The sequence below is a fragment of the Silurus aristotelis genome (genome assembly GCF_946808225.1).
Source record: "Silurus aristotelis genome assembly, chromosome: 15".
Taxonomy (NCBI): Eukaryota; Metazoa; Chordata; class Actinopteri; order Siluriformes; family Siluridae; genus Silurus; species Silurus aristotelis.
In genome coordinates, this window is record NC_139588.1 from 16386183 (window position 1) to 16400728 (window position 14546).

Here is a 14546-nt window from a genome sequence, read left to right on the forward strand (position 1 = left end):
ATGGAAGGAAGGACGGTTGAACGAATGTATGGATGAATAGATGGAAGGATGAAAGGACGGATAGATAGATAGATAGATAGATAGATAGATAGATAGATAGATAGATAGATAGATAGATAGGGGAAGATTGGATCCTTTGAATGGCATGTTTTCAGTTTTAATCTCATCCTGATCACTTTATTAATAGGAGTAAAATGGGACTGAAGTTGACCGTCACAGTGAATTTGCTGAAAAAAACGACTGAGTAAAATCCATATGGCGTTTTTTTTTTGTTTTTTTTTCTCTGCTATTTTAACAAAATACACTTTCCGTGTACAGCCTGTACTTTTACACCACTGCATCTGCCCGGGAGTGATCCTCCTGTCTACCAGGAACAACTTAACGCTGTTCATTCACCAGCTCAGCCACACCTTCACATGTCCACATCCATCTTTTATTCATACACACTTACATTGATTTTGTTTTTAAACTTGATAAAAAACTCTCCTGAAGGATCATTTATAAAACCATATATTTTTTTTTTTTTTTTTTTTTTAAATCTTGTTCATTATTCGAGCCTGAAAGACATAAATGTATGATCAGAAAATATGTCTAGTATTTAAATTCATGTGGGAATTAAATAAAGTACAGAAGCGCCTTGCACATTCACATTACAGGTTGGGGTTCGGGAATAAAATGGAGGATTCTCAGCGTTCTTCATTTGATGTGTTGGTTCTAAACATATCTTTTTGTTTTGAACACATTCTGGCAATAATCTTAAGATATAATAAGGTTTAAGTGTAGATTTCAGTGTAAGAGTTTTAGGTTTGGATGCTGTGTGTTTGTGAGACACGTGTGTTCATCCTTTCAGCACACTTCACCCCGACTAACTTTACAGCAAACAGCCCTGGAAGGGTAATAATTTATAATCATACTACCCTCTGGTGTGACCCAGAAAAGCTTCCTCAGGTGCTGTTCAAGTTTTCTTCCCCATGTGGTCTCAGGGGATTTATTTTTTTTCTCACCATAGTCATTTCTGTTTTGCTCATTAGGGACTGAAATCTGCCTCCGGTATTTTGTGTTAAGCTGCTGTGTGTCAGTGTGTGTTTGTGAAAGTTCTGTGTGTGTAGCATGGAATAGATTTGAATCGACTGCGTTATTTACCTACAGAGTCAGAGTTAAGTGAGTGTTTGTCTTTAACAGTCTGGAAATATCGATTTCAAGGAGAGTAGCAGGTCAAGCACAGACTCGAAGGAGAGGAGACGATCGAGAAGCAGTGGTGAGTGTTTATAAATGAGAGACACTTCGTACTTATATGTTGTTTTTCTTGCTTTGGAATAAATAAAAAAAAGCTTAAGCTTTGTGTGAGTATGTCAAAGAGAGCTACGTCCAATATAATCTTGGAAAAAAACGGAAACAAATGCACTAGACTAAAGTCTAGAGATGCATCAGAGAAAAAACATTCATTCGAATAAGGCGTTAACAGTAGGATGGCTCGTAGTTGTGTATTTTGTCTGTGCGAAATCATAAGCAGGTTAGAAATGGTGTATTTCAGTTGTACCACAGATGCTAAAAAACTCATTATAGTAATGTGAACAATCATGAGCAAAAAAACCATACATTCATGATCAGAATCAGGTTTATTGGCCAAGTGTGTTGACACACACAAGGAATTTGGTTCCAGCTGTTAGTGACTCTCAAAAGTACGAACAGACAAGACAAGACAAAAACAGACTAGACTAGACAGGACAAGACAATACAGACAATGTGAGACAGTATAGACAGTGTGGGTAATAAATAGGGATACAGATCAGTAATGTACATAAAGTGTGGGAGTGCATGGTAGTGCAAATGACAGTATTGTGTGTCAGGTATGATAGAGAGTTTACTATAAAACTTTGTACAGAATATAGCAGCCATAGTGTGTGTAACATATACAGATAATGTGATGACTGACAGTTCTGTGCAGTACTTGGATAGATATGAGATATGAGCAGGGAATATAATTATGGTCAGTTGTTAGTGAGGCTGATTGCTTGGGGAAAGAAACTGTTCCTGTGTCTGGCAGTTTTGGTGAACAAAGTTCTGTAGCGCCTGCCAGAAGGGAGGAGCTGAAAGATGTTGTGTCCAGGGTGTGAAGGGTCGTTAATGATTTTTTCTGCCCGGTTTCTGGTTCTTGTATGGTACAAGTTCTGGAGAGTGGGCAGGGGAGCACTGCTGTTTTAACGGTTTTCTGCAGTCTGTTTCTGTCCTGTATTGTTGCTGCTCCAAACCAGATGGTGATTGATGAGCACAGGACATAATTCAATGACTGCAGTGTAGAACTGTATCAACAGCTCCTGTGCAGACTGTACTTCCTTAATTGACATAGAAAGTACATTCTCTGCTGGGCCTTTTTCAGAATCGAGTTTATGTTGGATTCCCATTTCAGGTCTTGGAAAATAGTAGTGCCCAGTAACTTGAAGTTCTCCACAGATGACACAGGGATGTTGGATATTGTGAGGGGGGTAGTGATGAAGGGTGTTTCCTAAAGTCCACTATCATCTCCACAGTTTTAAGTGTGTTTAGCTCAAGGTTGTTCTGACTGCACCATAGCACCAGCTGCTTCACCTCCTGCTCATAAGCAGACTCGTCACCATCTTGGATGAGTCCGGTGAGCGTGGTGTCATCTGCAAATTTCAAAAGTTTGACAGTTGGGTCGCTTGATATGCAGTCATTCGTAGAAAGGGAGAATAGCAGTGGGGAAAGGACACATCCCTGAGGAGCACCAGCTTCAGTGGGGAAGGGTGGTCTCCTGTAGTTTGTGAATATTGTGTTTTGGTGCATATTGTGTTTGTATATTTGTATGCTTGCATGTAGAGGTCAAAGAATCAATCGATTTGGACGATTAATCTGCACTGAGTTGATTGCTGGAACTATCGGCTATCATAAAAAATGATACCAGTCCACTGTCGTAACGAGAGCGGCCTCTAGAGGTGAAGTATTGACGCAGCATGCTGTAATCGGTTATCGGCAAGTACGAGCCAACCTAGCTATTGGTACACTGGTCAAAGCATATTTTTTTTTAAGTGCCTCACAATTATAATGTACTTATGCCTCTTTTTCTGCTTAACACAAACAATAGTGAGAAGATAATCCAGGGTTGTCATGCTGATCAAAAGGGTGATCTAAATCTGATACAGAGCTTTATTATTCTCAATCCAGTTTTCCTCAATCCAACATCCCAAATCAAAAGTCATGATACCAGATTTTTTCTTATATAGTAGTGATAGTAGTTATTGTTTTTGGGCAATTGAAAGCTTTAATTTACTCAACCGTAACATTGTAAAATGTAGTTAATCTTAATTAGTGTAGTAACTCGATCACAGTGAGCATTGGTTCCAGTCCACTTTAAGACTTGCATTCATCACATTGTGCCTGAAATTCTAACTTTGACTGTAGGAAAGTGGCGCTGTGTTGCAGCAGGTCACTTTTCCATCTCACAGCTTCAGGGTCTGTGTTTTAATGCAGTATTAAAAAACAAGTTCAGATTTCATTCCTGAAGTTTTGACTGAGAACTGTTTGCCGGGTCTTTGTTGCTCTGTCGGATTCATTGACAGGAAGGGACGAAAAGAAACGAAAACGCAGCCGGAGCAGATCCCCGTCGCTCAGTTCATCTTCCTCATCATCATCATCCTCTTCCTCGTCTTCTTCCTCTCGCTCCTCCAGCAGTAACTCATCGAGCAGCAGGAGCAGCTCCAGTAGCAGTGGTGAGTTCATATGAAACTGAGAAAACTTTGTCTTCGAATGCAGTAAAGCAGCTGATTGACAGAAGACACCATTACAGTATAACATTACAGCAGTTTTAATTCATGAAACCCAAAATATTTAGATTTTTCAGCCCTGCCTTGGGGGTCAGGTAGTAATATTATAAATCATAATTCATAAAAGGTCCTAAATGCTACATATTAATAAATAGATATGATTTTTCAGCCATAAGTGGTTGAAGTTGGGGGCACAAGGAGACCCAAACCTGTTCCAGCATTACAAAGCCCGCGCTGTGAAGATATGGTTTAGATGAGTTGGAGTGGAAGATCTTGAGTGGCTTTAGAACTCTGACCCTCAACCCTATTGATCACCTTTGGGATAAATTGGAATGCTGGCTGCACCCCAGGCCTCCTCATCCTACATTAATACCTGACTTTACCAATATACTAATCCTTTTGAGAACACTATTCTCAACATGCACACTCCAAAATCTAGTGGAACATCTTCCCAGAGGAGCGGAGGTTATTATACCAGTGGGAATAATTGTGGAATGGGATGTTCAAAAAGCGCACATGAATCCTATAGCCAGGCGACTTGTTTATCGTGATTTGCATGTGAAGCTAGCATGACATGACACTAGCATAAATGAGACCAAGTTTTCACTGTAGCATTGATGGGAGTGAAGTTTGTGACGGGTTTTTTTTTTTCTTTCTCACCAGATTCTTGCAGAAAGAAAAGGAAAATTTCAAAGAAAAGGAAAAAGGAAAAGCCTGGCAAGAAGGTATGTTTGTATGATCAGACAGTAATGACAGGTTTAGTGTTTTTCCTCCGTAGATAAATCGGGTCTCTCCCCCCCCCCACCCCCCATAGAAGCAGAAAAAAGACAAAACACGCAAACGAAAGAAGATTAAGAAACACAAAGGCGAGGAAGATGATTCTGGTCCTGTTCAAATTTCAAAGGTAGGGGTTTTATAACTCTTAATCTATGCTGGTGCTCCAAAAGAAATTCCTACCATGATGAAGTGTTTTGTGCTGCAGTACCTGAAGGAGAAGAAGCGGAGTGGCAAATACAGCATGATCTCAGGGAAGAAGATCAAAATGAAGGTGAAAAAATCGAAGAAGGACAAGCAAGTAAGTCAACAACATTGTCATACTGTGTGATGTTATGAACTACTTTTATTGGTTTTGTGTGTATTATGTTTATTAATTTATTTAATTGTACTTTTTTATGCTTGTTCCAGAGAGACAAGAACCGCGCTGAGCTGTTGGAGTTTCTGAACTCGACTTGCTGATTTGGACTCCTAAATTCTTCTTCTTTTTTTTTTTTTTATGTGTTTGTTTGTTTGTTTTAATTGACTTTGGTTTGGCCAATCAGCTCTCAGGGAAATGCCAGTAATTTCCTGTAATGGACAGCACTGTGGACAGCTCGCCAAAACTGGAGAAAAATCTTATTTTGTTATCTTTCTATATTATTTTGTTAACATCCAACGCCACTCGCATAACATCCCTGCTATAAAGCATCACGCTCGCATGTGTTTGCTTTTTTTGAACTTTATACCACAGTGAAGTGTGATGTTCGCTACTTTTTTCATCCATCTGTATTTAGACCATTTACTGTAACAAGATCACCCAGGTTTTTACAATGAGAAACATGGTGACCTTTTTTTTAATCTATCCTCAAAGACTTTTTTTTGTTTTTTTTTTGTTTCCTTAAATAACCACACATTCAGATTTACAACAAACACCATTATCACCTAAAAAATGTTGTATAGGATGTTTTATGTGGACGTAGAAAATACCAGTAGATACAATGGGGTTGGTACATAAATATGATATGTTGCAGCATTCACAAATGTGCGTTTTTTGTCGTGTTAAATTTGAGTAAGAACTGCCAACATGATGACGTCTGTACAGGTTCTTAGATAAATAAAAAACACATCGGTCCAAAGTTGCTACTGGATTTATTTAAAGACTTTTTTCTATATTATATATTTATATATTATTTTGCCTGAAAATCTCATTTAAACCTATTTTATTTATTTATTTAAACTTATATTAAACTCCTTTTCAGTATTTACCAGAATGTAAATAGAATGTACCTAAAGCCTCTACTTCACATCATTATACTTCAGTTAATGTCTGCAAATAATTGAAGCACACTTTTTACGATGTTTTCCAGGAAGGCAAAGATGCTTCGTTTTGTACAAGTATTTTTTTTTTCGTACTCCAGCATATTGTAATGTTTTTCCTAGGTACGGTTTGCTCATTTTCAGGTATAAGAGTATACTTTATACACAGATGGATAGTGATAGTGCTAAGTATGTTTTATTTCTGGTTCATTTCCCTTGTTGCCATTTCTGTGCACTTGCATACAAAAAAAGTGATGTGGCACAAATTTGTTTTGTCTCAGATTAGAGTGTGTGTGTGTGTGTGTGTGTGTGTGTGTGTGTGTGTGTGTGTGTGTGTGTGTGTGTGTGTGTGTGTGTGTGTGTGTGTGTGTGTGTGTGTGTGTGTGTGTGTGTGTGTGTGTGTGTGTGTGTGTGTGTGGGCAAATCTTTAAAACGTAACCTTAACAGCTTTGTTGTTGTATATGCTGTTAGAAATTCAATACTTGTACTGTCTGTTGTGCATTAAAACAGCAGATCCCCGCATGTAGTTTCTGGGGCTGTTCACATCAACCACCAGAAAGGGGAAAAATGCGATTCTGATTGTAGCCTGATTGTTGGTGGCAGGCGAACTGCAGATTTTTGTGGATTTTCACACACAACAGTCTCTAGAATTTGCTCACATTTAAGAAAAACAACAGCAGCAGTAGTTCTGCAAAAACCAGACTCGACACAAACAAACCACTCATTTCAGTACACACAACACAAGAAACAGTTATGGGCAATAACAGCTAGATACCATGTCAGGTTCAAGCTGGTGCTGCAGTGGGCACAGGCTCAACTGATGGGAACTGAGATGAGACTGAAAAAAATTTAGTCTAGTCTGATGAATCTTCTTAGGCACAGATGGTTGGGGCAGAATTTGGCCGTCTCCACTAATCTCTGCAAGGTTTCGAAGAACTATAACAGGAAGCATAGCATGACTAATTCTAATACTAATGACTAATATTTACAAATTCAAAAAGACTGGAAGTGTTCCAGACTCCAGGTCCATGAATATGTTCTAATGAAAGCACAATGGACTTGCTCGCATACATAGTCCTTTATGTACAGAAACTTTTGGGAAATCCTTTAGTTAATACTTTAGCTGTAATAAAGCTTGAACCTTTCTGTTTCAGTTTTGGTTTATCACAATTATACACATCATGTACTTCTATCTGTCATCAGCAAGATTTAAATAGTGTAATTAATTTGTCGCCTTTGTTAACCATATGATTTTTAAAAAGTCACAATTCACATTTACTGAAGATTCTAAATTCACACACTGAAAACACACAGACCCCTGAAGTGATTACACTAATACTGAATCATTAACATTTCAGAATTTTGAAGAAAAAACAAATTGCTTTAACTTAACATGTTGTACAATATTCCAATCCTCCGTATGTCATTTTAAAATTTGTGTTTTCAAAAAGATTATCCTCCGAAAACATCCTCCACTGAAAAGTTAAAGAAGCGATAGTATTTAATAGTTTATAATAAAGAGAAAATAAAAACACACAAATGGATTTTACAGTATAGAAAGTGCCAGATAGTCTTTGAAAACTCAGCACGAGAGTTAAATACACCAGTATAAAGGTATGTTGGAATCAGAGAAATATTTTACATACTTGAAATCCTATGTTATTTAGAAATAAGAAATGTAAAAACAAAGGTTGATTGTTGTGCTTTTAAAAATGAAAAGTGATGATATATCCATAAAACCGTTTTTGGAGTCCATCAGACATGACCATTAATGCCTTTGTGTCTAAAATCAGGCATGCTAAACACACGCTGTGCCTTTTCAGCTGTGTGTCCGAGTCCTTTTTCAACATCCTGAGATATGGTGTGGACTTCCTCTAATCCAGAACTGCTGGTGGTCAGAGCCACCGAGCTGCCGAACGGATTGATTCTCATTCGGGATTTGAATGTTAGCATGGACAGGCTGATGGAGCGTTTATTATTCCACTGCCGAGCTAAGCGCTGTGCCTCCTTCTCCTCTTGAATGCGCTCCAGTGTCTCGAGAAGAACCGCACGAAAAAGACCAGAAACCTCTTGCACTTCTGGCTCGTTCTCTGTCAGGACCTGACGGAACCTACCAAGAAAAGGTATCTCAGGATTAAGTGATCACTATAAGGTGTAAAAATATAATATACAACAATCCAACAATATGAACGAGTTAAACTTCTGGGTCTTGTAGTTTTAGTGTACAGTAGTGTAGCCATTCCCACTACCTGCAATGGAGAAATGTGGAAAATAATGGGGATGAAACCCAGTTTCATCAATAACTGCATCTGTGTTTGTCTGTGTATTAATTATGCTGATCTAGTAAGTGAAAAACTGACACTCCATAGCTGCTTCAGAAAGGTGGGTGTTAGTGTAGGATGGGATTCTGCTAAAGTGTAAATTTATGCTTGTTATGTAACAGGGAAACATAGCTTCTGAGTTCAAATCTGATTTTTTTTCCCTTGTTTGACTAGATGTCACAAGCAAAAGGATCCAGCTCTAGTCCTACACGATTCCAGCACAGTTTGTTGTTTTTCCCCTGCTTTAAAATACAGACTTAACTTGGTAATTACCTGACTGGATCATTTATTAGACTTAGAAATGTACAATCTGATATAAAATACAGTAAGGATGACATAGTGGTCTACTGGGGAGATTAAAGGATCATACAGAATCCCTAGCCTCAACCAAGACCTATCACAGTGTGCTCTCATTATCTCCTATCTTTATCTTTCCCATTTCTTAATAACATTTGTAAATCCAAAGTTATATAAACCATGTTATTATTGGCCATGTAAACCATACCTAGTGAGAGTTAATTAGCCTTTGTGCTTCCAGAGAAGCTCTCAAGCTCATTAGGGCCAGAGGTGGTAATGATCCTGTTGTGTGTTCCACAAAGCCACTTTGGCAAAGCCACTCATTCTACCCTCAAGAGATCTGGATGTTCTTCGCGAGCCTTGAAATAGCTCACAGTGTAAGGTTTTTATCTTTATAATTCAATTATTCTGTGTGTGTTTGTTGCATGTGCCTCTCAGGCATGGCCATATACAAAACGCTCTTCCTGTATCAAAGGATGAGGGCTGAATTATCCTTTTTGCTAAATTTTTAGAACACACCCATGTGTAGAAAACCAAATATTGCATTCATATTGATACTTAACCTTAATGTCATGTCCTATTTTTAGTTCCCAATCTATATACATTTACATCACCATGATGGTGAATATGTACAGTCTTTAATTATAGAGTCGTAAATGTGTGAGCACAAAAGGATTAGCAGTGATCACATAAACACTCTATAATACAGCTGTATCTGTAATATATACAACAATGACTAGTGTAAAAACTACAATAAACTGTATTGGCAATTCACCTTGTTATCCTCTTTACATAATATTTTAATATAGAATATTTTAACACACTAGTTGTCTGTCCTTTTTGATCATTTCAATTAATTATAATCAATAGAAAGCTATAATAAATTGTTGATGATCAATTAATTAACTACTGCAGTTATATTGGCATATCAATGTCCGTTCTTCGGTAGGAGAATGCTGAAGATGGAGAAACCAGGAAGAGGAAAAGAGGAAGACCAAGGAGGAGGTTTATGGATGTGGTGAGGGAAGACATGCAGGTAGTTGGTGTGAAAGAGGCAGATGTAGAGGACAGGGGGGGGTGAAAACGAATGATCCGCTGTGGCTTCTTTCTTCTTCGAAAGAAGAAGAAGAAGAAGAAGAAGAAGAAGAAGAAGAAGAAGAGTGTTCATTATTTTTTAATGGAATATTACTGTATATACAGTCATGGTTTTTTGTCGATGTGAGTCCTCTAAGACTAAATTGTGATTGCAGTCCCCCTTCAAAAAAAAAGAAAAAAAAAAAAGAATAAATAGATTTTTCATATAAATATAAATCACACACACACACACACACACACACACACACACACATATATATATATATATATGACTTCCTGTTTCATTAATAATCAGGGATAAGAATTTTCTTCTATATGCCAATTTTTTAAACCACATTAATAGCAGCACTTCCACTATTACTACTACAAATATATTAAATATATAGGCCTATTTGTTCACATGTTCAGAATTGTCACTGGTGGTCTGAAATCATGGTCTCTGTGTAGATGCATGTGTGTAAAGTAGTGCGTCTCAGGCAGATTATAATAAGTGAGTTTGTGTGTGATTACCGGAGGATCACAGCTCCGCAGCAGGACGGATGTACTTTACCGCAGAGGTCCTCGAGCACCAGTCTCTCTCCGTGGCTGAGGTCGTAGGAGACGCGCGGCGCGCTCACCAGCCAGCTGTAATCCACGCCGGTGCGCATGCGCCGGTACTCGTTCTCGCGCTCGCGCTGCAGCCGCTCCGCTTCCTTCATCTGCCAACTGAGCTCGAGCATCAGCGTGTCCGTCACCACCTCGGCCGGCTCGCGCCGCGCGCTCCGGTACTGCGGCTCGCTCCAACCGAACCACGACATGGCCGCGATCCTCACACTGAGCCTGGAGGAACAAGTAAAGCGTTCACCTCACTTTCAGATCTCAGAAACAAGAAGTTTCCAGGCAAGAAAGTGACCGAAAAGTCACGCGTGTTTGTGTCATGTTGATGCATCGCGCATTTTCACGTTTACGACACGTGGATTCATTCCCCAAAGGATATTTTTTCTTAATTGTTTTTTTTTTTCACGTGACCCTATATTGTTCACATGAGTCCAGGTGTTTACTTAAATTTACCTGTCAGAGCATGACATCCTGAAAGGTCCCTACACACGTTTATTGTGTTATTGTGCATGTTTATTATGTTTCTTGCATAAGAGAGATCATATTCCCCTTTTTAATTTTTAATACCACGTACACTTTGTAGACATTAATTACCATCACATTTAACTTTAGATGGGTTTAATGGGGAGGTTACAGATAATGAGTATTTTTAATGTCATGGGGTATTTAACAATAAGGCTGGAGACAAAACTATTATAATATATAGGTAAAATCTAAACATTATATTCTTGTTATATTATTCTGTGTGTATTTGGTTCTTTTGTTTCCTTTTGAAGTTGGTCAATAATATAGAAATGATCATATCTCTCTAAAAATATGGCCAATAGTCTAGTGAAACACATCAAGAGAGAAAATAATCATCAAAATGGCTATTTGATTAAATCATTGCTCTAGCACACTATGTACAGGTGACAGAGGAGAAAATTTTACTTTTTGATTGCCTTAATGACCTAAAACATTCTAAGTGAAATAAATAGATTTTTTAAAATTAGTTAGATCAGTTAGTTATAATAGTCAATAATAATAATAATGATAATAATGAATATTATTATCATTATTATTAATATTATTATTATTATATAATAAGAATGATGTATTTTAGTTTGCAAATAATGTATACAGGCTTATGTGTTTACGTGTTTAGAATTGCCATGAAGTCTTTCAGTTACTGGTATCCGATGTCAGTTTTCAATGAGGAAAACGCTGAAAGATTAATTTTGAGGCCGTGCTGAGGTGTGATTACCACATGGTTGCACTTTACTGTACAGGTACTGTGTCTCTCTGTAGCTTTAGATTAGAGTGTAGGTTAGTCAAGAGAACAGAACTGAGTAAATTAATCAGCAATTATTTTCCCAGTCACGTGGACATGAACAGAGAACAGAGATCATTCGAGTAAACAATCGAGGATGAGACGTGTTAAAGCGTTTGATGTGGATGAGACTGATTTAGTTCATGCTGATGATCAAAGAAAAGGAATTTCCATAAACCTACAAAGACCAATATAAAAAAAGCTACTTGAATGTATCACTCTGTATCACACTCTGAACACTGTATCTGTAACACAACTTTTGTTTTCTTTTTTTCATATTGTATTAGATATAAACAATTAATAAACACTGATTATTTATTTTATATCATTTCTATTATTATGCGATAATTAACTCATGCATGTAAATATGCATATGAAATGAAATACATTTGCAAGCTTTTAAAATATACACAGTTGTTGGTACATACCTTAAACACTTTCAACACTTTAGACTTTGAGAATGAATAAACTCCAATCCCAAATCTTCTCCTAACTTTAAGTTTCAGTGTTCAAGACGTGTGCAATATGGTTTGCTTATTGCTTTCCAACGACTGTCCATGTATACTGAACTCTCTCTCTCTCTTTCTCCCTCTATCTCTCTTTCTCTCTCTGCACAGTCCACCCACTATTCTGTCTCTTTCTGCTTTACTTTCTTGCCTTCTCTGCTTGTGTTTTGCCGTTCAGTCCACTCAATTCTTTCTCTCTCTCTCTTTTCTTCTCTCTTTTGCTTTCTCTCTCTCTCTCTCTCTCTCTCTCTCTCTCTCTCTCTCTCTCTCTCTCTCTCTCTCTCTCTCTCTCTCTCTCTATCTCTCTGTTTGTCCCTGGAGCACTGATCCAGCGCAGGCTGCTTTATAGTGAACAGCCTAATTCACATTCTCCCTTCCTCCCGCCCTCACTGAAGTAGCTCCTCACTCACAGTTGCTATAGTGATGTTCTGTAAGCCTTACAAAGACAAGAGGCTGACGCACAGAGAAACAGAGTGAGAAAAGAGAGCGATAGAAAGAGAGAGAGAACCAGAGAGAGAGAGAGAGAGAGAGAGAGAGAGAGAGAGAGAGAGAGAGAGAGAGACAGAGGTCACACTGGCCGTAAATAGATTACATGCATGTGTGTGGGTTAGGACAGCAGTGTTCTGCAGCATTAAACCCAGAAATGTCATTATTTAACAGGTTTATTTCACTTTGTGTGGGGAAGCATGATGAGTATTATGAGTATTATGAGCCAGTGATTTTAAAAAAGTGATTTCAAACCAAGAGACAGTGTAAATATTTTATTGTTGTAATTTCAGCTTTCCTGAATTTCAGCTACAAATATGACTTTTACTGTACAAGTAGGATTTGCTTACTATTTGTTGTTTGCCTTCCCACTGTAAGAAGAAAAGTATAAAGTTGTTTTTTTGTGTGATTTTCTGAGTGTAATTCATTTAGGGAAGTCTGTTGAAAATGTTCTTCTAAATGGACTCTGTAAATGCCGACTGCAGGAAAACATTTCTCAGTTATTATATTCAGTATAAAAGAACTGTAGCGGTTAGATTGAACCAGTAGCAGCACGGGGACTTTTTCTTTGTGTAGAACAATTCTGTTTTATACAACTACTATAGACTTCACTGCCAATGTTGTTACCATGTGTTAAATGGGTCAGCACATAATAATGATAGTCTTTGTTAAGCCTAGACTCAGGCCTTGTACACCATGGTTTAAAATAAACTACAGAAGCCTGAAGGCTGACAGATGGATGAGAGATTGATAATGCTCTAAATCCAGACATATGTTTTAGCTAATCAGGATTACACACACACACACACACACACACACACACACACACACACACACACACACACACACACACACACACACACACACAATATACAGGAGTGACACCAGCCTTTGTTCTCAGTACTGCTCTCTAAGAAGGGTGAACTCTGGGCTAAACATCAGTTAGAATAAATTACTTAAAGTCACAGCTCCAGAGACAGTTTAGTCTTGATCTTGGGGTAATGTCTGTGTATCATTTTGAAAATTCCATTCACCTAACAAATTATACCACAAATGAATATAAGATAAACAGCTTTCTCTTGCATAAAAAAAAAATATATAAATCAGAAATGTATTACCCTGCAACCCAAAAGTGTATCTTTAACTGTGTTTTATTGACGTTTAATTCAAGTGTGGAATTGCTGGGTTAGGTTGCCTTCGTTTTTTCCAAAAAAAAAAAAAAAAAAACAGATTTGGATTAGACCAGTGCTATTAATGGAACAGTTTGTTGAAAGAATAAATACTTTGCCATGTTCACCGTGTATACACCCGAAATGTAACTCATTAACATTATGTAACTAATAATCAGATTGGGCTTAGTGCCAGAGGTCTGTTTTAGTTTTTCACTGAATCAATGAATGAAAAGTAAAGACAGAAATGTAAAGAAACATAAGAATTTGATAGATTTTCCTTTCATTTCATCAGAAAAACACGCACTATTTATTAATAACACTTCTTGTTCATTTGTTTGTTTTCAAATAATTACACAAGGGGTTTATTTATTTGTGTAAGCTAGTAATGGCCATAAAAACATTATACAAGTAGCACAAGTGGCTAAATAATACATTTACTTAATGCTGCATGTTCATATTTTATACTTTATACCAGCATTCCTTCTAAAAATAGATGATAAATATAATTCATCTTACTTTATACATTGGCTGAATTTACACCTTTGGGTGTACACATAAATGCATTATATAAACAAATAAAATAAATACATATGAACAATCCAGTTAAATAATTGAGGTCAAAATGTTAGAAATAATTCTCTGTGTGCACTTTAGTTTTAACACAGAAATGTCATAGAGCAATGTTTCTCTAGGTTGTAATGGTAATTCAATGATTATATAATGAAATAAAGTGCAAAAAACCCTGCATATTAAACAGTACTGTGGATAACATTAAGTAGCCCAAAAGCCTGCAAATGCACACATACCCTGAGCTACGACAGTGTGTTCAAGATTTCTACCACTGTTTTCCCTTCTGTGTCTCAGGAGACCTTTTCATGCGTTTCCACTTCACAGTGTTCTGTCTTCTG

At 37.4% G+C, this 14546-nt stretch overlaps 2 protein-coding genes across 4 annotated transcripts in view; one reads left to right on the top strand and one right to left on the bottom strand.

Annotated features, from left to right (window-relative positions):
• The window catches only part of LOC310738023 (uncharacterized protein), a 6218-nt gene extending 544 nt beyond the window's left edge, over positions 1–5674 (top strand). Inside the window, exons 2-7 of one of the 2 annotated variants that reach the window (XM_083562822.1) lie at positions 1183–1258; positions 3579–3728; positions 4446–4507; positions 4600–4686; positions 4765–4857; positions 4968–5092. In XM_083562822.1, coding sequence (XP_083418948.1) covers positions 1183–1258; positions 3579–3728; positions 4446–4507; positions 4600–4686; positions 4765–4857; positions 4968–5018 — 519 coding nt within the window. In that variant the 3' untranslated portion in view covers positions 5019–5092. Of the gene's footprint in view, positions 1–1182; positions 1259–3578; positions 3729–4445; positions 4508–4596; positions 4687–4764; positions 4858–4967 lie in introns of both variants that reach the window. The other variant, XM_083562821.1, reaches the window with a different exon arrangement.
• On the bottom strand, positions 5063–13688 carry rd3 (retinal degeneration 3, GUCY2D regulator). Of its 2 annotated transcripts, XR_014536963.1 has the most exons (4): positions 11903–12347; positions 10079–10387; positions 7249–7965; positions 5063–7193 (listed from the first exon to the last, which is right to left on the bottom strand). XR_014536963.1 is itself a non-coding variant. In XM_083562820.1 (3 exons), the coding sequence occupies exons 2-3, from the start codon at positions 10363–10365 to the stop codon at positions 7611–7613; spliced, it is 642 nt and encodes a 213-aa protein (XP_083418946.1). In that variant the 5' UTR covers positions 10366–10387; positions 11903–13688; the 3' UTR covers positions 5063–7610. The 2 variants fall into 2 exon arrangements, 1 of the variants encoding a protein (XP_083418946.1); XM_083562820.1 differs by having other exon boundaries at positions 5063–7965; positions 11903–13688.
• Positions 13689–14546: the final 858 nt, after the last annotated feature.